Here is a 26,039-nt window from a genome sequence, read left to right on the forward strand (position 1 = left end):
GCTTTTTCTTTTGTTGTATGAGGTTTGTAGATATTTGGTGTTAGAACTGAACTTTGTTTACCTCTCAATGCAGTATTGTTAAATGATTTCTTACAGCTGATCTCACTCAATAATTCCATGGTAAAAACTCCTCTTGTAATTGTTGTATCAGTATCATTGTTTGGATTGTTGTATCTGAAGTATATTCCTTACTTTTTTTCCCTAATGTTATGATATCTTGTTCTTTTCTTGTAAATGAAAAGTGTACCGAGTTAATATTTGGGATGTAGTGTTAAAAATATAATTGGGGTTTTTACATATTGTTGGTTTCAGTGTGCTACTTTAGGTCATTTGACCATAATCAATCCATCAATGTTGGTTTTTTATATTCCTCCTTACCTTTTGTTTGTTTCATCAATTAAACTTCACTTGGAATAGGTTTTCTGATACCATTAGTTTTTGACCTGAAGAAAAATCTGAATCTACATGAACTACAACAATAGATGACTCACTTATTCTAAGCACAACTCTCAATAGCTGCTGTGTGTAATCTTAATTTTGATGTGAGAGCTTTACCTGCTTTTACAATTGGTGCATAATGGCGTGCTTGACTTGTACCGTATGTTACAGAAATACTGTCATTGCTCATTGGTACTTGTACTGTATGTTACAGGAATACTGTCATGCTTCACTGGTACTTTAGCTACTTTTTATCCTTGTTTGGAGGAAGTTTGCTTTAATTACAAACAAATACATATAATATAATCTGTGGTAAATGAGAACTAATCATCATATGTATTTCTAACAAATATTATACTCTGTTGGATATTAAAAATGATACATACTATATAATACATGTATGTTGTACTGGAAGCTCCCTCTGCATGTTGTTTCCCTGCATTCTGTCTTTTATAATTTTTTTGTCTTTTGTATATAATTTGGTTCCAGTTAATGATCCCTTACTGTCTAAAGTATTGTGCTGTGGCATTCAGCAATCTGCATAGTGCATGTATAACCCTGTATTCTAACAGCTGACTGACTAGGTTGTATTTTGGGGTTTACTTTGTCTTGAAGCTTCTATGACCACCATTTTAAAAAACAATTTGGATGTTTTATTGTTATTAAGGCTTGATTTTTTATTGGCAAGGACAGTAATTTATTGCACTCCCCTGCAGTGATAAGTTTATTTTCTCAAGGATTGGTCAGTTGCTTTAAATCTAAGTTTTGATTGGCTTCTGAAGTGCTCTTGGGTGCACAGTATTAGGAGTGATACAACATAATATTTTGTTCTCTGTTTTGCATAAGCATTGGTTCCTGTTTTGTTTATCTCTTTTTCATAAATGACTTCTGGTTGAGGAACAACAGGATATACCAGCAAGTATTGTCTTAGTCTATCTGTCTATTCATGTATGATTGACTTACTTTAGTCCTTTCTGTGGCCTGTGGTGCATAAGGTATCAACATGTCTTTGCCAATCATCACAATCTTTGGCCAGTATCTTTGCCCTCTCCCAGATTTAATCTTGTGCTTTAAATTCTTTCTTTGACCTTTGCCTTCAATTTATTTTTAGTTGACCTTGCTTTCTTTTTCCATCAGATGACCAAAATATTTCTTCTCTTGTGATGCCATATTGATCTTTGTGGGAGATGTGACCAATGTCTATTATGATGTCTTCTTGTTGGGATTTTTTATGTAGCTCATTGTGTGAAATTTCTGAGTCCAACAAGTGTGTATTATGGCCTTCAGTCATTTTTTATTGAAGACTCTTAAGTTCCTGTATTATTAAATAGTTACAATTTTTTTTATGAAATTGTTATATCTAATGTAGCTATCATGAAAAAGATACGGGTGGGGATCATTTTAGTAACTAAGTAGTTACCTATTTTTGAATTCATTTGATTTTTTTTCCAGGTGGATTACATGGTGTTCCACGGAGGAAGGAATCTATTGCACGAATACACTCAATGACTATAGAAGCTCCAATAACTAAGGTATTCTTAGGTTGCAGTCTTCATAAAGAAACATGCATGTTGAAAATCCACCAAATTTACTTTTGTTTCTATTTCTGAAACAGGTATAGACCACATTAATATCTTACTTTGTCATTTGTTGTTGCACTTTTGAGATAAAAATTATATATGTATGAAATTGGAACTTGGCAAGAGTTATCCTTCTTGGGTTGGTCTGATTCCGTTGATTTTTGTGGGATAAGGATGTGTTGTTTTCTTAAAAATACAGATTTGAATACTGAAAGAACTATCATAATGTAAAATTATTACATATGTAGAACAAAACATTGTGAGGTGTGTTTTTGACAACATGAATCTCCTTTACCATAAGCAGTGTCTGAATTTAATTTGGACTGGTACTTAAATAATATTTAAAATATTTTGACCTTGTATTTGGTTGGTTAACCTGTCTAAATGAACCCTTTGTTTCATTTTCAAGAAACAAAAAAAGGGGGGCTGAAAAAAGCAATAAAATCTCAGTATTATTGATATGACCCAGTACTTGATCCTTATATGCAGGGGAGGTAATGAAAAAATTATTTCACTTCAATATTTCATTTTTGCCTTTAAATGGTTGTAATAATGTGGAAGATGAATATAAAGGCACATCATAGATACTGTACATTAAGAAGTGTTTGATGTGTTTTTATTATTGTAAATCAGTGGAATTTAATTGGAAATTAAAGATGATTTTTGCTGCAATTTGACCAAAGCATCCAATACTTCTTAAGTTTCAGTAGATAGTACTTATCTTTTATAAAGAGAAAAATCTATTTGAGAGCATTTTTGATATTAAGGTAGGCTGTTTGTATTAGCATTATGGATAGTTTAAACATTTTAGAAAATGTATCTATGGAAATATTACCATCTTCTAAAACCAGTCAAAAAGGCAATATTGAAACCTATGTATAATTTTAGGTGATAAACATTATAAATGCGGCTCAGGAAAGTAGTCCAATAACTGTAGTTCAGGCTTTGGACAAGGTGCTAGAAATTCTACGAACCAGCGAACTCTACTCACCCTACTTCGCACAGCAGATGAAGGATAATGATCCAATGACCAGTGATTTAGTGAGCGGGCTGGTCTCAGTAAGTTTTTACACTGATTTAGTGAGCAGGCTGGTGTCACTAAGTTTTTACTCCTATTTAGTGAGCAGGCTGGTCTCAGTAAGGTTTTACTCTGATTTAGTGAGCAGGCTGGTAAGTCTTAACTCAGAATCCTACAAAACCTATTTTAAATAAGAAATTTGTGGCTCTAATAATGAGAAACCACATAAGAAACAGATGAATGTATAGATAATGAAATAAAATAATTTTTTTGCAACCATACATTTCGAGGTCATGATAGATCCAAATAATTGTGACGTCACAATTTACAACTAACTTTACACATATGATTTTTGTGAAATCAACCACTGGTTATGAAGATAAGTCTGGGACCAGTTGTTCAATCGATTAAATTTTTCCTGCCTGTAAATTTTACAAACAATTTGGTTCTGCTGGAAAAAAGTTATCTGAAGGATAAGTCTAGAACATTGTACACTACTTATTTACTGAAAAAAGATGAGACCGTGAAGGCTAGGATTGATTTGCTGTATCAAATTTACTTATGGTATTACGGACAACATTTATCCCTTGATATTTGAGTTTAAAATGTTTTAACTAAATTTCCTTCAGTTTTATTTTCTGGAAGCTTCTGCTGTTAAAATCTTGTTTTTGTTGGTGATCTGGTCTGTTATGAAAGATAAGTTATATTTAAATGCGTTAGTTAAAAGCTGAGGCGATCTATACATGTACTTTAATGCTGAATGTACTGAGTTTCATGACGATCATTGATAAACTATATAGATATTTATATCTCTCTGTAGACCCCACCCGACCAATTTTTATAGATGAAAGTTTCTGTTTAAGCATGTTGTACTTTTATTTAACCCCAGTCTTCAATAAGTACTTCATTGTAAATCAAATTTGATAAGTGCTTGTAAAACTGTTCATGCTGATTTGTGAAGATGTAATGTATTTTGAAAGTCAATGATAATTTAGTTTTTGCTGTGTTTTTAAATAACAGTAGAGATCTCATTATACTCCTATTAATTTTTCTGTCAATGTTCATTAAGATTTTTATCACCTATTTATCAAAATTACATAAACATTTAAGTACCAGGAGACTCTGGATGACCTCAAATCAGGTATCCATTGTGATGAGAAATTGAATTTATAATTTTTTGTTGCCAAATCAATATTTCTCCCCCATAGTGATGGAATAGTTAAGTTTGTTTGACGTAAAAATCTTGTGATAGGTTAAGAGATTTTTTTCATGTATAATTTGAAAGAACTATGCTGCATTATCTAGAAAACTTCTATTGCTTGCATAGTTTCTCTGTAGCACTTGAAATATATCTATTTAGAATAGTGTTTTAGTGACACCGCAGTGGCAGATACTGGGGAGGGTTCAGAAGGAGGGTGGTTGGTCCCCTTCTTTATAATAAAAATACTTGTGAATTTGGTGCAAAATTGAGTAAGTGATAGCCTGGTAACACTTCTCCCCCCCCCTCCAAATCTATAACACGGCCAATATGAATTTACATATTTATAAACATATAATATTTCAAGTCAATACACTGTTACTGTCTTTTGTCATATTATAAGGAAATGTGTAAGATAGGGCCGGGGCTTATCAGTGTTTAAGTTGGCCTTATTATACTGGATTAACTAAATAGTGCAATGTCTGATGTTCTAATTAAGTATCTGTCTTTGTAAGAATCATGCAAAATCTGAAAAATGTGATACACCCCCAAAAAGGCTACAAATTTATATTTTTATAATTAACTATAAAATGTAAATCTGCCTGCTCTTAGGAGATAATCCACTTTGAAAACCCAGTAGATTATATTGTATTTAAGTGCCATTTACAGAGTTATCTCCCTTAATTTTGAAATTTACAGTGCAAAATATAAAAAATAAAAATATGTAGGCTTTTTACCCATGAATCACATTTTGCATGATCCTTATCTGGAGTGCTACTGAAGATTTATGACCATGTTTAGTAATGCTAGATGATCTTTTCTATATATTATGCTTCTATAAAAGTGCAAACATTTCTCATTTATTTAATACAAGGACATCTACAGGTAGTTGTACTGGTACTTATTTTGGCAGTAAATAGATTTAAAATCTGTTGGATATTAAATTTTCCTATCATGGTTGTTTTATTAATAATCTCTATGAAGTTTTATGAAAAATTGATTTGAAATAATACAATACATTTTTTACCATTCAAGGTATGGGGTGAATGCTTTTTTTTATCCTTGATCCCTCAATCTTGAGCTTTTGCATTGTGTTTAATCTATTTTAAATGAAGATGGCTACAAAGCATGTAAAAATCTATCACAATATCAACTTTTCAAAATATATTTACATGTGTAAGGTTACTGCATAGACAAAATGTGCTCATGACTTTTTCCTTCCCATTAAACAGGGAAAGAGAAGCATTTTTGTTTACTTTTAATACGTATTAATGTATTAATGGTGACTATTTGATTTGTCCTCTTTTTCAGCAAAATGTAAAGAGAACATTAACTCCTAGCTACATTTCTGATGTTAATAGTAACAGCAGTGGTAAACCGGGTAAGTATAGTATGGGTATTACATATCTGGATCATCAGGGAATGAGGTTGTACTGTTTCTTGCTGCAGACAAAATATTTCAAAAAATTCTATATGTTTAGTAATGCTTAGGTTTAGGCAAGCTCTGAAACAGCATCTGATGTTGGAAATTCAATCTAGATGCTGCAGCCAGACCTTTCAGAAAATGCAAGAATCTTGCAAAGTCTCGAAAATGTAAATGATTTTATGCGACTTAATCAGATTCTCAAATAACGTTTGACTTGAACAATGTCAGAGAACTTTGAAAGGCCTGTCTGCAGCGGTTAGTAAGAGAGGAAATGAATGACTGCTGCTGTGTGGAGCTTGAAGTTTAGGCCTTGAAGATCACATGACTGATATGGTTCAGTTAGGTCAAAGTTCAGTGATAGGCTGAGAATTACTTACCAAGAAACCAGTATAAACCAAAGTTTGAACCAATCCAGTCTGTAAATGTGTATTATGAATTAAAAATAAAAAATTCTGTTATTAGGTGACTTTTGATTGGGTAGAGTTCACTATAAGTTTGATCTCCAGCAAATTTTACTTATGAAACCTTCTTGTGATAAACATGGTATGACTAAGTTATGAAGACAAAATGTTATGCAAAGTTGAGGTGTTGGTGAACAAAGAATGACATTTTTGACAGTCAATGAGAGCTATTTTGTTGTACATGTATTTTCAGGGAGTTTTGACTTACAATCTCGACGCCCCAGTAAGTACCCATGATGCTTTGATGTGGTATCTAACTCCTCTTCCGCTGTTAATGTAACCAAAGAATCCTATGCATTAAGATGAAGTGCTTCTTTATGAGAATATTATAATTTAATGTGAAGCTGATATTAATGAGGATAAGAAAATTTAATGTGCTAATAAGTTTAAATTTGTAGTCATTTCAATTTTATACAATAATTGTTAAGTGAACTGTTAATTTTTTTTTTATATATGCTTGTTATTGTACAGTCATACACTAAGTATGTCCATTGCATTGGGTTACCCTCCCTTTTGCACATACATGCTTTGATATTTACACTTACCCAAAGTTGTATTTTTCCCAAATATTCTAACCTTTATATAAAGAATATATATTCTACTTACAATGATAATAACTTGTATTTTAATAAACTTTTATCAGGTTTAAACAATTTTAATCGATGACCAAGTTCTTAAAATATCTCAAGGGAACAACCTTTCCATACTTCTTTAAATTAAAAAAAAATAATGTTTGGTTATGAGTTTCTAAACATGGTTAACATTTGACATAAATATATTTCATTAACACAGCTGTATCATATCTAAAATCTTGTAATGAAAATGTACTCTTAAGGCAGGGCATTATCCTCTAGACAGTCCAGTAAGTTATTAGCTTGGACAGGGATACAGTTCATATTAATTTTGTGTAGATTGCAGTTAATAACAGATTTATTGTATATTTATGTGTAATTAATACTTTGAAGGGTAACAATTTATTAGTGCAAAAAATAATTGGTGCAATACTATGGAAGAGCTGTTGCTTTTTGGGAACCAATTTATATGAATTTCATGGTTTGGTCAAACTATGAATTTAAATTCTGAGCAAAATGTAAAATGTTCTTGAAAACAAAGAAGCTATACTCCAATGAACTTAAAACAAAGTTGTGACATAGATAAACTACTGTGAAAGTACATTAATTCGTGGATACCAATTTTCGTGGATTAGGGAAGAAACACAAGTTTCGAGGATTTCAGTATACCCATCAATGGAAATCTACTTCTTGTTGGGAACCAAATTTCGTGGTTTAGTCTACCCACGAAAACCACGAAAATTGGTACCCAACGAACAATAGAACTTCCACAGTACACACATTGATACCAATGTAACATAAATTTAAGAATAGGAGAAGACTTAGGGAGGTAGACCTAAGGTAAGGGACACAACTCTTACAAATCATTTGAATGTTTGTATTCAGGCTCAATCTCAATCTCATGTAAGCATCAAAGTAACTTAAATTGATTTCATTCTGTTTCAAATTAAAACTTGAAAGGCTTTGGTGATTTCAAGAGTTATGTCCCTTATCCTAGGTCTCCCTCCTTAAGGCCTCTTAATTAAGCCAGGGATTTCTGGCCTCTATGTTATCCTCCTGTCTTTTTACATTTATTTAGTTTTTAATAGTTACCCTTTGGAAATGAGACAACAGTTACATATTTTCACTGTTTTAAATGATATTTTATTTGTTTACATTTGAAGATACTGCAATTGCATTTTGCTTGATAGATCTCCCCTTTCTGAATTTAGGCATTGTAGTGCCTGCTAATGCCACTTAAATGTGATTTTTAAGGCTTGCTCGTGCTTGTGCCTTTTTGAACAATAAAAAATGACATACAGAATATAAAACGTGGTAAGTTGGTGTCCAATTTTAAATAAGAAGCCTATGTCCAGAAACAATGTCCTTTTTCCTTCTCAACAAAATGATAGATTTGTGTGTTTTTTTCTTTGAAGTGTATTTTAAATAAGTTTACTTTCATGAATGATTACTTTTTAAACAGAATGGTTCTGATTACTGTATAGTCCTTGGACTAGTACCTTTTATTACAAATATCAATAGCTCTTTGTGATTTGGGTGTATTTTTCCCCAATTAATTGATTGTAATTCATGTTTTCTAAAAAAAAATAAAATAATTAAATTTTATTTAGGTTGTGTTTTGTGATTTATTTAATTTGAGTTTTTGTTGACTACAATTTTTTAACCATAGCTTAATAAACAAATGCTTCAATAACAGAAAATAGACTTAAACTAATACATCATGTTTTTATTTTTGTTTATAACAATTTTATTTTAAAATGCTATTCAGGTAACAGTTAATTCCACCTTGGAACAGAAATTCAAGAGTGAAATTTTCTTGCCCATTGACAGCTAGATTTCTTACAGTTTATGTTAATCTCATACTAACTTGTGTTTTCATTGGTCTTTTTTATTGTATATTATTATCAAGGTTACAACATACTATTTCCTGGTCACTTGTTTCTTAGCTAAAAATATGTATTCCCTTAAAAAATCACTTTCCTGCTTTACTTAAATTGTAGTGAAATTATTTTATGTTCTTCCATATACCACTTGAGATTTTAAAAATTCAAATGCCCTAAGATATAATTTTTGCTTAGTTCATTTTAATGATCTATTCAATTAATTTTCTTCTATTTGCCTGACTTATTACTTAAAGTCCTCAACAGTTAGAAAAGTAGGTGTACATGTATTTAAAGCCTTTATGTTGTGGAACAAATATTGGACCAGAGTGTACCACATCCTATCATACTCTAACATATATTTACAGGTCACCATTCACATCTACACATTCCTAGTCCTGCCACATCGTTAGCCCAAGTTCCAGAACATATACAGGATATTTTGGCTAGAGATCATGCTTGGGACTTTAATGTTATAGAACTAGAACGAGTAACTAGTAGAAGGTAAGAAATAAGGAAAATGAAGTCTTCACTAGCCAAGGGTTACAGTCCTTCTCCCTTACTTCCATGGCTAGCAAAGATGGGAAAGTAGTAAACCAGTGTTTTATCATCTTGTTTCACTATAGTAGGCAGCACAAATTTACAAGGCTTTTGACAGGAAAAGTTTAAATTAACTTTTGAAAAAAAAAAAATTTTGTTTGTTTGTTGGGGTTTAACGTCCGAGCAGCAATAGAAGAAAAAAAAATTATACCCTTGATCTGTAGTTGTTTGATTGACACATTGGCTTCTGCTGGGTTTGAACTAATTGTGAGACACTTTAACAGTTGAAGTCTATTACTATAATCAGACAGACACTGTGCCTCTTGTCCAACAATCAGAGGTAATACAGGGGAGAAATTCTCAGACAGACACTGTGCCTCTTGTCAAACAATCACAAGTAATACAGGGAAGACAGTCTCAGACAGACGCTATGCCTCTTGTCAAACAATCATAAATGATATGATACAGGGGAGACAGTCTCAGACAGACACTGTGCCTCTTGTCAAACAATCATAAGTGGTATGATACAGGGGAGACAGTCTCAAACAGACACTATGCCTCTTGTCAAACAATCATAAATGATATGATACAGGGGAGACAGTCTCAGACAGACACTATGCCTCTTGTCAAACAATCATAAATGATATGATACAGGGGAGACAGTCTCAGACAGACACTGTGCCTCTTGTCAATCAGTCAGAAGTAATACAGGGAAGACAGTCTAAACTGGAATACAGAATAATCTGGAACATTCTGACTGTTTGGTGGAGTTGTTATTTTTTCTAATATTATGTGTATGTAGACGAGCCTTATCCGAGTCCCAAAGTATGGAGAATTAGTTAAATTTTCTTTCTTTTTTTTTTCAGACCACTTTTATATTTAGGATTAAAGACATTAACTAGATTTGGTGTGCATGAATTTCTTCAAATTGAGGAGAGCACTTTAGCCAACTGGTTGAAGTTAGTGGAGGGCAGATATCATAGTTCCAACACATATCATAACTCAACTCATGCTGCTGATGTCATGCATGCATCAGCTTATTTTCTGGAACGAGAAAGGAACAAGGTATGAATATGGATATTTATGAACAAGGTATGAATATGGATATTTATGAACAAAATATAAATATGGATAATTATAAACAAGGTATGAATATGGGTATTTATGAACAAAATATAAATATGGATAATTATAAACAAGGTATGAATATGGATATTTATGAACAAGGTATGGATATGGGTATTTATGAACAAGGTATGAATATGGGTATTTATGAACAAGGTATGAATATGAGTATTTATAAACCAGGTATGAATATGGATATTTATGAACAAGGTATGAATATGGGTATTTATGAACAAAGTATAAATATGGATATTTATAAACAAGGTATGAATATGGGTATTTATGAACATAGTATCGACATGGATATTTACGAATGAGATATATATATATGGGTATATATAAACAACGTATGAATATTGGTATTTATGAACAAGGTATGGATATGGGTATTTTTGAAAAATATATGGATACAGGTGTTGATGAACTAGGTGTAGAATCTGTACTATAGATATTGATGTTTATGATCAAACTTAGCTCATTGAAATTTTATCTTATCAGATATGTAACAAGAAGACTTACATTTGTACAATTGTTTTGTGCATCAATTTTTAGCACTAAAGGGGTACCTTTTAGGAAAATTCAGATTGTTTGTCATATGAAACATCTGTTCAGTAGAAGCTCTGTGTTTTTTCCCTTCATGTGCCACAGCTTATACACATTTTGCCAGATTCTTAGATGGAGAAGTACTTAAAGTTCCAAAAATCAATCACTTTAATTTAATGTAACTAAACCGATGTGGGTTGGAGTCTTTCTTTAATATTTCTCTTCTAAATCTTACTTATTTTATCAAAGCTAGAAAGCTTTGTTACATGCTAATGTTTTACTGTACACATGTATGTATATTATTTGAACTTCTACTTCTATGGGAAAATATGGTCAATTTATTCATTGTAACACTTCAGTAGAAATAAAAGTTTTTTCCCCAGTTGGTTCATGTATTCTTTAAGTACATGTTTTGTCACATCAAACTGGCAAATGAGCTAGACATTTGAGGTCATTGATTCAACATATACAGAAAAATGCATTTGTGTCTCCAAGGGTTGCTGAACCTTATTGAATTATTCTTATAGTTTCTCTTATAGCAATAATAAAAGAATAGGAAACTAAATAACACTTACGTTAATTATGTATTGAAATATATTGTGTTTATTTTGTTTTAATATGTACAAATTGTTATCAATTTTAAAATACTGAAATTCTCATCGGCCAGCTCCTCTTTCTATGTTCTGCCTATGGATTTTGAAGGGGATTTGATAGGGGTTACAGAAAAAAAAATTGTGAGTTCCAGGTGATTATTTGCTCACTATTGCCCAGGTTATGCATGATATTAATTAACTTATCCAGAGGGGGCCTACTCCCCCTGCACCCCTCCCTTTGGTCTGTTATGAACTCTTCATTGGGATGTAGGCTTTGATTTATAGAAAAAACAGTCAAAAGTCTATATTCCTGAATGAAGTGAAGTTATTTTGTAAGGTTTCATCACAAGGTTGTTGAGTCACTAGTGTCATGGTTGCTTCTCAAGTTTTCTACAAAAAATATGAGTGAAAAAACTATCGTGTCAATGTGAAGCCTTGAAATCGAAAACTGTTGACAGATTCTCACCACAAGGCACTTTCTACATTCTTTAAACTTGAATAAGTTTGTGATCATTCAATGAGAAAAAAAGGTATGTATAAAAAAGTGTCTTTATTTAGGAGACTTGTAAATAAATGACTCTGGCTATATGTCTTATGCTGAAAAACTTGATTGATTTCAACATAGAAAATACTAATGAATGCAACACTTCTACAAAGAAGTCATTGTTTTTGTTAAATGAAGAAGCATGAAAAAACGGAGTGATTTAGATGAGGATTGATAAGTAAAACAGGTTTGTTCATACTCATGTTTTGAAAGGATTACCTTAGTACATTTTATGTAATGTTTATAAAACTAGTTTTGATGTGCTTAACACATATGGTTGGACAACAAATCAAGTTTCTTTTAAGTCTGGAGACAGGAAAGATACTATTTTTAGCACTAAAGGGGTACCTTTTAGGAAAATTCAGATTCAGCTTAAAATTTTAAATGTTTTCTACTTCTTTATTGTCATGTACTAGTATCTGGTATGATCACACCCTAGAGGTACATTCAGTGAACCTTAAATATATTAGCAACATTCACACTTACTACAAGTATCTTTAGGTTGAAGACAGTTGAATGATTTCCTGGATAAATATTGCTGATTCTCTTCTTTTGGTGTCATTAGAGTATAAATTATAAAAGATAAAGTGTGAATTAAAGGCTATATATATGAAAATGATGTAAATGAAGTTTCAAAACAAATTAGATGTAAAGCATGACTCTTAAAAACATCCATTATATGATCCTTTAACCAGCATAAACGAGATAGAGTGATATTGGTTGACTTGAAATCAGAACAGTATGTCCCAGTTGGGTGACATGCCTGCCTGTGGGCTGTTGTTTTGTGAGCTAGCACATTATAATTGTGGCCCAGCATATCCAAGGATTTTTCAAACATTTTCATCCTAAAATGCATGAAATATCTGCCAAAGAATGTAAAATCACTATCTAATCACAAACATTGGGTAAATATTACTACTTTATGAAAAAGCATAGCCTGACAGGGCCTTGCAAAGAGGTTTTTTTGCAATTTCATACTGAAAAAAATTTATGCAGTGTACTAATATTTATGAGTTTCTCAACAGACAAACTAGCAAGAAGAGTAGCATGGGAAAAATTTGTTTCAGGATTGTTTGTCATATGAAACATCTGTTCAGTAAAAGCTCTGTGTTTTTTCCCTTCATGTGCCACAGCTTATACACATTTTGCCAGATTCTTAGATGGAGAAGTACTTAAAGTTCCAAAAATCAATCACTTTAATTTAATGTAACTAAACCGATGTGGGTTGGAGTCTTTCTTTAATATTTCTCTTCTAAATCTTACTTATTTTATCAAAGCTAGAAAGCTTTGTTACATGCTAATGTTTTACTGTACACATGTATGTATATTGTTTGAACTTCTACTTCTATGGGAAAATATGGTCAATTTATTCATTGTAACACTTCAGTAGAAATAAAAGATTTTTCCCCATTTGGTTCATGTTCTCTTTAAGTACATGTAGACTGTAATGTAAAATGACAAGCTGAGTATACAAAATGAATAAATCTAAGGCAAAAAAGTCCATTACATACAGTGAAACCTATGTAAATTGAACCCTGAATAATAAAAAAAAACTTGTCAAACCCAGACACTTTTTAAAGTTGCTTTTATCAATTCTATTGCACTTTGACCCTTGGTCCATACTGAACCAATGTTTAAGTCTCTAGCGGTTTGATTTAGATCGGTTTGACTGTATATTGCTATGTTGTTTTATTTTTATTTGTTTGAGGACTGTAGGTGAATATTATGTAATGTTGAATACCACTTTTTCAACAAGTTAGTGATGGCAAACTGAAATATTACATTTATATGGTTTTAGGACAGTATTTGCAGTAAATAAATTTTAGGGTATTTGATAGAAATCAGAAATATAATGATATTCTTATTTTATTATACAGTAAACAAATTAGTGTAAAGGCAAGGGTTAAGATTTACTTCCGAGAGTGGAGGATCTTTGACAATCTAAAGTCCATTCAGGGAAATGCGACAATTACATATAAAAGAAACTTTACATGTAAAGGTCCAAGGACAGACCACCACTTATTTGAACCCATTGAATCTACTTGTATTTGTGGGTATCAAAGTTCATGGTTTCGTGTATTTTTAATTTCATGGATTTCATTACACCATTATAGTTTTCTTTCCAAATTGTTATTTTGTTCGTACTTATCATTGCTGGTTAAAACCACATAAACCATGAAATTGTGTACCCAATAAACAATAGTTCTTCCAATGACAGTCTTCTATGATACTATCAAAAGTCTGTATACAAGTGTATAATTATTAATGGGTTGGATTACAATGACATGTTTAGTAGAATAAGAAATGATTTAACATATGCTGTTTTTGGTGTTGTTTTTTTTTCTCGTTTTTTTTTTCTTGTATATCACAAATTTTTAGTGCTTTAGTATACAATAAAATATTTGTAAAATATGAAATTATTTCTGATGGTACAATGATATTGTTTTCTTCATTTTTTCCTTTATTGTGAAAATAGACTAAATAGGCACACTTGAAAAATGGCAGTATCTTGTATTAATTTCCACAACCAAATTTATATATTTTTTATTTTGATAGGCTGTATTTGACCAAATGGATGAGGTTGCTGTTTTGTTGGCTGCTATTATACATGATATTGACCATCCAGGGAGAACCAATGCTTTCTTGGTCAATGAAGGCAATGAATTAGCTATTCTCTACAATGATCAGTAAGTTTCTTTAGGGATGAAAATTAAACCCCCACTTAACAAGTGGGTGGTATATTGTATTCAACTTGTCTGTCATCGGCTCCCATTGGATGGATTCATTTCAAATTTTGTGTGTGGCTTGATATTGATGGAGCATATGTTGTCAGATATTTTGGGTGCTGTCTAATATCAACTTGCTGTAAGAGTGAAGGTATACTTTGTATGACATGCACTTTATGTTGTCTCTACAGGTTTCCACTACTTAACTACGTATTGACTTTTTTATAATTCTGGTATATTCGCTGTAATTTACTGAATGATCTTGCAGTATTCGAATGCCTGACAAAGCAGTTCTTGTTTAAGTTTTTTGCCATTCCTTGTTTTTACATGGTTATTTCAATATTCATTTCCAGGGCTGTGTTAGAAAACCACCATTCAGCTCTGGCTTTCCAGTTAACATGGAAAGATGAGGCTTCAAATATCTTCAAAAATATAGAAACGTAAGTAACATTGTTATTGATGTTTTCTGTTATTCAGTATGAATTTGAAGAGAATCCACATGTGTTTCCAAAACAGTGATTCACTGAGACTTTCTTTCTTTGATTTGAACTAATTTTAGGGCATAACTTCTTCCAAATAATTAATTTTTTTATCAATTTTTGTTTTTTTTTTATTTACAAGGGCTATTTTCTTTCACTTTTAAGCAGTTTCTGCTCTTTCATATTCAGACTGTTATAATTTTTTTATTTTACTGTATGGTGACCTCCCATTATTATATAGAAAGTAGTGATCAACGTAATGTTCCCTGTGTAAAAATTTTTGATAATTCACACTGAAACAAATTTTGTAATTTCACTCTTGTACGTTCTCCTGCCAGAATGTCACAAAATGTCACAACACTAATATCAATACACCTTTCACAAAATTTAAAATTTATGTTTAAAATAGCAATGAGTAATGGAGGAAATCTATACAATGAATAAGATTATCATTTTGTTATTTTGAATAACCAAAATGTGATCATGTGTGCATGCCAAGAACGCATTAAAATTTAACAAGTTCCGCACACTCGTTAAATCTAGGCGCTCTTTGGCACTTGTGATCATATTTAGGTTATTCACTCTTTCCAAATAATTATCCTATTATTCTGCCACTTTCTACTTCCCGGTTGTTCCCCATTGAATCATTCATATGTATAGGGGGAGGATGAGAGCTTACTGTCAAGTGAGTGTCCTAGGGCTACTAAGAGATTGTCTTTTACTCTAGGCATTGTTCTCTCAAGGGTATTTATTTTTCTGGTGTATATTCTTTATTTTTTACCTGCGTCATAGTAAAACAGTGGAAGCAGGTTTAGTAGCTGATAAACTCGACTAGTCCATTATGCTAATGGGATGCCTATTTCATGTACACCATAACTCAAATAGTACATGTATATTAAAGCAATATTATTCAAACGTTTTTGGAGTAGGATAATCATGCACAGGGTAGCTATGAAGATCCTTTCTCCTAAGGGTCTTTAAAATTCATGATCTGCTTCATTCCTAAGCTTTAAAGAACTGAATACCCCTGAATACTATAATCTAACTGACTCCAGAATGATGACATCTTTTTCTCTCATTTTAACAGGGAGGACTATAAAGTTCTACGACAGAATATTATAGACATGGTTCTTGCTACTGAGATGAAGCAACATGTCCAACATCTTTATAAATTTATTAACAGCATAAACAAAGGTTGTCTCAAAATGGACGAAACTTCTTCAATGGTATGAATATTTTCTGTCAGTAATGGAAGTTGTTTTGTTATTTAAATACATTCTACACTATAATTGTATATATTTTAATACATGGCTACAACAAACTTTTATAATACAAAGTATACATTTATAAGCATTTGTTATTTTCATGATTATAGGCAAATAGGAAAGTAAGTAAAAACATGTTCATTGAAGACCAATGGATAGCCTTGGGCTGACATTTTTCATCACCATGGGGTTGTCGTCTCTTTGACATATACACCATACCTATTCTCATTATACTTAGTCTGTTATGCATGGTAGAATATGACCTGTCAACCTTTCAAAATCAAGGGAAAGTAATATCAGTCGAACCATCCAACACCAAGGAAGATAATAAAAGTAAAAAGTCCTACATCAAGGATAAATAAAAAAGAGAACAATCAGTTCTTGGAAAAAACCAAGGGAAAATACACACAGTCTTGTTTGGTATGCAGAAGTGCAATTCTGACTTCATTTGAGCCAATATGTAAGATATCAGTAGTTTTCATACTATTTTTTCCAGAGTGGAAATGGTTCTCCTGACAGTACTATGATACTGAATCAGTTATCTACCCCTGAAAATAAAACTTTTATAAAGCGTATACTGATCAAGTGTGCTGATGTGTCTAATCCATGCCGTCCGCTAGACCTGTGTAAAGAATGGGGGAAAAGAATTGCTGAGGAATACTTTCAACAGGTTTGTTTATAACATTATTAGCTCACATGGCCATTTGGCATCTGTCATCGTCGTTAACAGTTTTTTTGCAAAATTCTCTCCTCTGAAACTACAAGACTATTCAGAACCAAACTTGAAAACACTTAGAAAGCATTTCCAAAATTTTACAGTGCATTAGGTACCCTTTTGAACTTGCAGCATACATCAATATATGCTCTTTTTCAGCAATTTTTGGTAACATGGTAACAAAGCATGATACCTTTTCTTACTTAGTTATTAGGTCATGGTTTTCCAGGTGAGCAATTCAGGCTCTTCGAGGGCCTCTTATTTGTGACATTGTTATTATACTTTAACACTGGCATTTGTGTGATAACCTCTGACAAAAATGTTTAAAAGGATCAATATGAAAATTGAAGGGCCGTAGGACCAAAGGAAAGTTGGTATGAACTTTTCATTGAGATTTATCAATATGTTGAATTAAACCATGTATTTAGAGCTTCATTTTTAAATTTGTCCACATTGAGATCGAAAAGTTCCAAAAATTAATCTGTTTGATTTCAAGAAAAAAAATTTTGGTGTTGTTTTATTCGCTCAGTCTAACCATTCATTTAGATTTTCTGTTCAGGACCAGATTTTATTAATATCAAATTTCTTATTTCATGATCGCTAATCTTATGATGCATTCTTTGTCAAAAACCTAGCTTTGTGTACTTTCCAAGTTCAGTGATGCATCAAGTTTAAATGTATTGTCAATACTTGCACACTATGCAAAGTTCAACCTGCAGCACATGAAGCATTTTATTATCAAAGGATGGTTATTAAGTAAGAAATAATTGATTAGCAAGGATAAAAACAAGACTCAATTTTGATTATTTTTTTTTACAATGAGACAAAACTTAACATTGAAAAAAAATTCTTCTTTGCAGACTGATGAAGAAAAGGCCCGAGGATTACCGGTGGTCATGCCTGTGTTTGACAGGAAATCTATACGAGTTCCAAAGTCCCAACTTAGTTTTATTGATGTTTTCATCAACGAAATGTTTGAACAATTTGATGGTAAAGTATCTTACGTATTCACTAATATATTACTAGCAGTAAACAATGAGTTTTTATACAAAAATGCAACCTTATGGTGTATAATTTAATCTACATCTTTGCGGGGTATCAAGATCATGAAATTTTAAACTCATAAACATTATATTTAGAACTTTTATTGCTGAAATTTTGTTCTTTCTGTTATTGTGAAAATGTGATGTTTTAATTTCAGTAATTAACTCTGCAGTAAGGCATTTTTCACAATGTCATTATCAACATAAATGCATTTAAGAAAAATTAATTTATGTTTGCTATACAATAAAATGGTTAGTGCATGAATATTTGAAAATGTTATCTGTTTAAGTACATATCAAAATATATTTGCAATGGTCTACTGACCTATTATAATGATTCTAATATAAAAATATTTTGTAGGGGAATGACTGAGTCGTCTTGATTCTGCGTGTTCCCCCCGAAAATTTCTTTACCTAATAAAATAAAAATAAAATTTTATCTTTTACATTTTTCAGATTACTGTGAAATTCCAGAGCTTATATCACAATTACAAACTAACTATCAATACTGGAAAGAAAGAGATGAAGAAATTGGTGAAAAAACTGATCAAGATTCAGACAATTTACCTAATGGCACTACAGATGAAGACACGTAGCATAAACATGTAGATTAGTTTTGTTTCATACTTATTATCATTTACTGTTCATTATACCATGCAGTTTGTTTTCTTATAAATTGTGAGTTGTGATGAAACAAAACATGAAGTATTATTCATGTTATCTTAGTGTAACTTTGTAGGGAGACCAGGAGTTCAGTTCTTCCTCCAGAGACAATACTTAGACTGGGATACAATCTAATAGCCCTGATTCAGTGTTGTCCTTCGAATAAAAACGGGACATTTGAGTTGACACCTCAAAAAGTTCTTTATGTCAAAGGAAAGGGAAATGACCCCTGACATGAATTATTTTGTGTCTGATACTAAATAGAATTCTCTGTGTTGGAGAGTAACTGATGAAGAAAATGTTTCCAATGATAGAAAGATGACTATATTACTATTGACTTTGTATGGGCAAAGGGGGATAATCCAGCATCAGAAGGTGCTTTACTGGTTCCCTGTTCTGTTGTATATAACCATTGTTCATTATCTTCTTCATTACATAATTCATCTTACATTATACAAACCGTGTTAAGAATCAGCAGTATTCATTTTTTTAATGATAAATGATTTACGTTTTTTTTCCCACTATTTACTAACTCAAGTGTACTTTTCTCTCCAGATAAGGTTTTCCACCATGTTGAATCCATAATTTTTTTCCTCATTTGCTTATTTCATGATCATTTTAAAACTTAAACAATCAATTATTCTGTTTGAAAATGTTTAAATATAACTTTTCTGAACTGATATTATGCTCAGGAATCAATGGTTATATTGTGGGTTCAGTTTAAGTATTTGAAAGAATCCTTCTACCTGTTTTTTTTTTTTTTAAATTGTACCATTATAAGTGCTGACCATTTGAAATACAACTAAATCACTGAGGTCGCTTTAGTTCTAATGCTTTACTTATTTGTTTACTTATGTTTGTAATTCAAGGTCAATTATATATATATGTATATATATTTTAAGGAAGTTGACATAGGGTAAGGGATATAACTCTTGCAATCAGTGATATGCTTGTATCATATATTATTTCAGCGAAGCCTTACAAGCTTCCATTTGAAACAGAATGAAATCACTCTAAGTTACTTTGATGCTTACATGAGATTGATGTCTAATTCTGAATACAAACATTCAAATGATCTGTGAGAGTGTCTCTTACCCTAGGTCTACTTCATTAGATTGGTATATTTAAGTACATGTTAAAAACAATTATTCAGTCATTTACCAGATTAACATGTGTTGATTAATATGTGTCTTATTGAGTCACTTTTGCCAAAGAATAGTTAATAATTATATGGACATTTGTGGAAAAGTTTTTTATCTGCACTAAAATTGTCAAATCAGGGGAGATGAATTTTGTTAACTGTTTCTGTTAACTTTAAAAAATTAAGAAAAACAAAAGATTTATTTATTGAGACCATTTTAACTGTTACTAACTTTTCAAAAGAGCAAGATAAATATAAACTTTGTTGCTTTGCAAATATTATTTTTGTTACCTCCCTTTATGTAAATAAATCAACCTAATGCAAATCCTTAACTCTGTTAATCACTCTGCTAATACAATCTGCTTCTCAGGATATGGTCTTCAGCCAACCACTACACTAGGATACTAAAGGGATTAATTAAAAGGGATTTTACCTGTCCAACATATCCCTCCAAAATAAAATAGATTTACTTAAAACAGATTTAGGCACTTTGAGTATACAGGAAAAATCATAAATTTGTATAATAAAGTTTGTCTTTACACAGAGTATGGCAGAGATGATACAGATAGCCTTAACTATTTTGATCTTTTTAGTGAAGATCAACACTCATATTTCTACCTCATTTTGATGAAAAGCAACAGTACACAACTAGGCGATAACCAAAAATATTGTCAGAATTATTTTAAAGTTTCTAGCACTAAAATAAGTACAGAAAATAGAACTTGAATTAACCTTTTAAATACACTTCGTACAGTGAGTGATCATTGTCATTATATATTTTGTATTCCTTTGATCAATGACTAATACGTGTGATCATTCAAATTTTTACCGTTCTTGTTCATGAGAATATTGTTTTGAAATTAATTATTTTGAGCAGTGTATTTGATTTTTGATGTTTACTGAAACACATCTTTATGTTTGGTGTTTAAAGTCTATTAAACTTTTTTCATTGTTGACTTAGAAATATGAAATTGTTTTCACATCTATTGCAACACTTATGAGTGTTTGTTTGTTTACAGATCAATGGTAAAGTGTTTAATCTTTGATAATTATTTCATTGTTTATCTCCTTTCATTGTCATAAATATCACTATAAATAAACATTGTCATTTTTATTATTTCTATTCATATAAGACTTTCTACATTGATGTAGGTACCAGTTCAGTAGAGTAGAAAAGATGTACAGTGTGAATACCAAATTGTTATATACATTGTATATGTACTTGTCTTAGAGAAAATTATCGTTATTATTTATATATGAAATTTTTAAGTAATTATATATATATATATATTGAAGTCTATATTTAGCTTCAGAATTTTTACTGTTAAATAATTTACACCCTTTTGTAAATGATGTCCTCTGTAGAGAACTTTTGGGCTCATAAAAACTATGGCTTTCAGGATTGCCATGTCATTTCAATTCAATTTTCTGTGGCCACCATAATTGCGAAAAAGAATAAAATTGAAAGCCTACTAATGTACTCATACTTGAGAAATGAAAGAATCTTGAAAATTCACAATAAATATTTACATAAAGAGAAGACTGCCTTTTATAATGGAGATAATTCAGTAACAAAAAACTGTTTAGGACAAAGCTACGTTGTACTTATATATATATATTTAAATAATCTTTAAAATATTTTTAGTACAAAAATTAATCTTGATGTTCTGTCTGTGACAGTTATTATCTATTGTTTCCTAGCTAGGTGTTACTTGCGTTTTGACCTTTGGAAATATTGAAATCACGGAGGACATTTGCATTAGGTATTACTGGCTCAATACTAATTATCTGCTGTAATGTTTCCATCCAGAAGCGTTAGGGTAAACACTGTAGATTGTGATCACATATATATTTGATTTAATTTTAATGTTCACTTTTTATTATTATTTTTTAATAAAAAAAAAGAATACTTGTAGTATTCCTCTCTCTCTTTTTGTAATTTCAGAGGAGTCTTGTTTTTTTCTCTTTATATAATGATTGATTGGGTAATCCCCTATCTATAAGTATATTGTATTTTAACTTAGCTGATTTTCAACATTTAAAAAAAAAAATGGATTGTTTTGCTGATATTTTTTCACTTTTGTTAGTTTTTCTTAATCAGTTTTCTTTGTTTTCAGAATTGCTCACAAGCAGTAAACTTATTGTTTTATTCTCCCCCTTTACTAAATCTGAAATTTTGTCCTTTTTGGAGTCTGCTATTTGTGGTACAGTGTAGATATTCAATGTTTGTTTTATTTTTATTTTTGTCTACCTCTTTGTAAAAATCACTTTTTGACAGTTAGATACACTGGGAAGGGCAGATAATTAAAGTATAGATGGGAGATAACTCCTGTACAGTTTTGTTATTGTTAATTAAATTAATTTTGTTTGATTGTTCTGTGATAGTAGAGTTAATATAAATGGCAATATGTCATTAATGAATATTAAATATTTATAGCTAATATATATTATTTACATTCTGTGATTTTTTTTGTAAGGCCAGAGAAAAAAACATGTCTGTTTAAGGTCACTCTATCTTCCCTATTTTTTTCACTAGCACATTTTATTGGTATTTTTTTTTATAAAATGCTGCTAAGCTGTCAATATTTAGTTGGGCCTTATTAAGTCAAGAAGACTTGCCATAAGTGTCTATATGAAATAATTTTAAAAGTTAAAATGATTTAACTTGCCTACCCACCCTATTTTTTCTTCCAGTGTAACCTTAAACAGATATACTATTTTTTCTTTGCCTAATGAGTAGATGTGAAAGCATAGTCAATTTTCATTATTGAATGAATTAATGTTTAATTGATTTGTAAATTTTAATGACATCCATTTCCATTTGTCATTTTTCTTTGGTCTTTTTACTTTTTCATCCACTAATTGATAAGTCATTACCCAAAGGTTAATATACATGGCTTTATTCAGGGTATATATTAGTCAGGTTTGTTTGTAGAGTAAAGCTTTTCAATACCTATGATAAACCCACTTTTGCTTTTCGTGTATCACATAGAAATTTTTATAAAATGATGGTGTAAAAGTCTAAACTCAGTGGATTTTTAGTTTAGGTGTTTGTAAGGGGAAGAAAAGCTCATTTTGGCTACCTGGGTCTTTCACTTTACCAAACTACTAATTTACATTTTTCCTCCAGCTTTTTTCATCGTTAGTTGTCTCCCTTTTTATGAATATCTGAAGAATGAATTCTCTGTTAAGACTGACACTGACTCGAGTTGGAATGATTATGGATTGTTTTCAGTAATTATTTTTTTTTATTTAGTTGCCCAATCATTATTATGAATTAAAAATATTTGGCTGGAAATATAATTACAAGAAAGTAAAAAAAATTCAAATATTTAAGAATTCTTCTGAAATTTTTTTGTTTTTAGATTTGGCTTCTTTTTTTTTAGAGTTGAAGATGCTACAATTTAGCAATAGTTGTGATTAGTGAAAAAAACTCAATCTTAAATGGCAGCGCCATCTTATTTTTGTTATATTAAAAATATTTTGGTGTGGATTTTATTCACTAGCAATATAGCTTAATTTATTCTAAGAATATTACTGCAATTCTTTAGCCACATTATGAAAAGGGTGTCAGTAGATGTCTAAATTTGGTATTGCCTTGTCAAGATTAAACCAGCACTTATACTATACTTCAATATTTTCTGATCATTGTTTCTATAGCATCATACGGCAGTTCACAAATTTTATTTATCTGAATTTTACCCAAACATTAATCGGTATGAACTTGGAGTTATTCTCCAAAAATATAACCCATAGTTCAATTGTATTGCATTTGTTAAGATGCACATGAGTTTATCAAACTGTTGTTGCAGTGTTAAGACTTCAACCCCATTTGTTAAAGACTGTTATTTTATATAAATTTGTTATCAACATTATTTTATTGAGGGTCACGAACTTTGTGACCCTGTTGAACTTGTAGTACCCTGTTAATTTCTCATGTATAGTTCTGGATAGTTGTGTTACATTGAGATGTTCATTAAGAATGGCTATTGTGTATTGATCCATTCAAATGTCTACAAACTTTAAATAAAATGTTAGAAACTTGTTTGTTTGATATTGAAAATAAGCAGAAATTGGCAGAATATCCGTAAGCCTATGACAATAACAGTGATTTCAAGTTCACTTACCAACTTTCATCAAAGAGAGGAACTCACTCATAATAGAAAACTTTCATTGACACTATACACAAGCAAATGCAATTTGCTGTTTCAAATGAACCTCTATGGAATAGAGGAATAGTTTGGTAAAGGCAAGGGTTTGGTTTACACAAATAAAATGCTTCGAAAAGCACAGTTTGATACAACCACAGAGGTTGAACTCGGTGAACAGTTTGGACAAGTATGGAAACATCATTCAAGCTTGATACATCTATAAATTTTGGTTGATCTAATATTTGACACAGGAAAAAAGTAATCAGAATCCCAGTTGCCCCTTTATGACCCTTATTTTTTGATAAGCACAACTCTCAAAATCAATCCTTGCCGTCATTAGGGGGTATAGCACCTTTGGTACAATTTCAAAGAGAAACATTCACTTTCACTCAAGTTTATTATCTGTACAACAGGAATATACTAATTTCTGCACCCTTTTTGGCCCCTCATTTCATATCAGTCCAATTTGCAACACCAAAAATCAAAGTGATCCTTTTGTAGTACTTCAATTTCAAAGAAATCCATTCACGTATAGTTATTAACCAGGCATCATGTAAATGCTTGTTTCTGATCCCTTATTCCTTAACTGTTCAAGTAACAACCCCCTAACTCAATCCCAAGCTTGCTTTTCTGATATGGCACCTTGTATAGTTGAGACAAGTTTGCAGTTAAGTCAGGGTTCAATTTTACATGTTTCTAACAAGTTTATAAGAAGTCAATTTGCACTACAGATTGCACATGTAAGGGAAATGTAGTCACATAAGATAGAAATGGATCTATACTGCAAATTTGTGATATTCAAATTCTTATGAAAATTGTTCATTCCACCACTAGTAATGTCTAATTATTCTGTTGTGATAAATAAAAATTTACCAAAGAAGTATACCCATTTTAACACCAAAACAGAATACCTGTACCATCATATGTTTGACATGGATGATTTGGCAGGACATGAGAAAAATTTAATAAACAGAAAACATGTCTAAACTGAACCCTGAATAAACAGAAAACATGTCTAAATCGAACCCTGAATAATCTGAAAACCTGTCTAAACCAAACCCTGTCTAAACTGAACCATGAATAAAATGAAAATCTGTCTAAACTGAACCCTGAATGAACTGAACACCTGTCTAAACTAAACCTCGAATAAACTGAAAACATGTCTAAACTGAACCTTGAATAAACTGACACCTGTCTAAACTGAACCATAAATAAACTGAAACCTGTTTAAACTGAACCCAGAATAAACAGAAAACATGTCTTAACCGAACCCTGAATAAACAGATAACCTGTCTAAACCGAACCATGAATATACAGAAAACCTGTCTAAACTGAACCCTGAATAACAGAAAACATGTCTAAACTGAACCCTGAATAAACTGAAAACCTGTCTAAACTGAACCATGAATAAACTGAAACCTGTCTAAACTGAACACTGAATAAATAAAACCTATCTAAACTGAACCCTGAATGAACAGAAAACCTGTCTAAACTAAACCCTGAATAAACAGAAAACCTGTCTAATCAAAACCCTGAATGAACTGAAACCTGTCTGAACTGAACCTGAATAAACTGAAACCCTGTCTAAACCAAACCCTGAATAAGCTGAAACCCTGTCTAAACCGAAGCCTGAATTAACTGAAAACTTGTCTAAAGCAGACACTTTTTTAAGTCCTAATATATCAGTAAAATGTAATTTAACCTTGGGAAAAATGGCATCTGTTCAAATAGAACCAATATTGAAGTCTAAAAGGAATTCAGTTCTGACAGTTTTCACTGTATATCATCTTGGGGGAGGAAAAATCTTCTCACTATATCAACCATGTGCATAAATGATTTCTTAAAAACTTGCAAAATATCATTGAGATAGAAAGGGCTGTGTATGGACATTACGGTCATACTTAACATATTATGTTTCTTTGAAGAAAACAACATCTG

General features: G+C 31.3%; 1 protein-coding gene across 12 annotated transcripts in view; it reads left to right on the plus strand.

Moving 5' to 3' along the window:
• Positions 1–23,995, plus strand: part of LOC148621579 (high affinity cAMP-specific and IBMX-insensitive 3',5'-cyclic phosphodiesterase 8B-like) — a 127,118-nt gene extending 103,123 nt beyond the window's left edge. For 8 of the 12 annotated variants that reach the window (XM_088576097.1, XM_088576107.1, XM_088576109.1 and 5 more), the window contains 13 exons: positions 1,891–1,970; positions 2,907–3,077; positions 5,546–5,615; positions 6,315–6,344; positions 6,957–6,983; positions 8,942–9,077; positions 9,980–10,178; positions 14,475–14,605; positions 14,998–15,084; positions 16,211–16,349; positions 16,885–17,058; positions 17,964–18,093; positions 18,603–23,995. In XM_088576097.1, coding sequence (XP_088432223.1) covers positions 1,891–1,970; positions 2,907–3,077; positions 5,546–5,615; positions 6,315–6,344; positions 6,957–6,983; positions 8,942–9,077; positions 9,980–10,178; positions 14,475–14,605; positions 14,998–15,084; positions 16,211–16,349; positions 16,885–17,058; positions 17,964–18,093; positions 18,603–18,742 — 1,514 coding nt within the window. In that variant the 3' untranslated portion in view covers positions 18,743–23,995. The remainder of the gene's footprint in view (positions 1–1,890; positions 1,971–2,906; positions 3,078–5,545; positions 5,616–6,314; positions 6,345–6,956; positions 6,984–8,941; positions 9,078–9,979; positions 10,179–14,474; positions 14,606–14,997; positions 15,085–16,210; positions 16,350–16,884; positions 17,059–17,963; positions 18,094–18,602) is intronic. The other 4 variants (XM_088576101.1, XM_088576108.1, XM_088576102.1 and 1 more) reach the window with 2 other exon arrangements.
• The last annotated feature ends 2,044 nt before the right edge of the window (positions 23,996–26,039 follow it).

This window comes from Perna viridis, chromosome 3, assembly GCF_037379345.1.
Source record: "Perna viridis isolate PV_CMFRI_1.1 ecotype Kerala chromosome 3, ASM3737934v1, whole genome shotgun sequence".
Taxonomy (NCBI): Eukaryota; Metazoa; Mollusca; class Bivalvia; order Mytilida; family Mytilidae; genus Perna; species Perna viridis.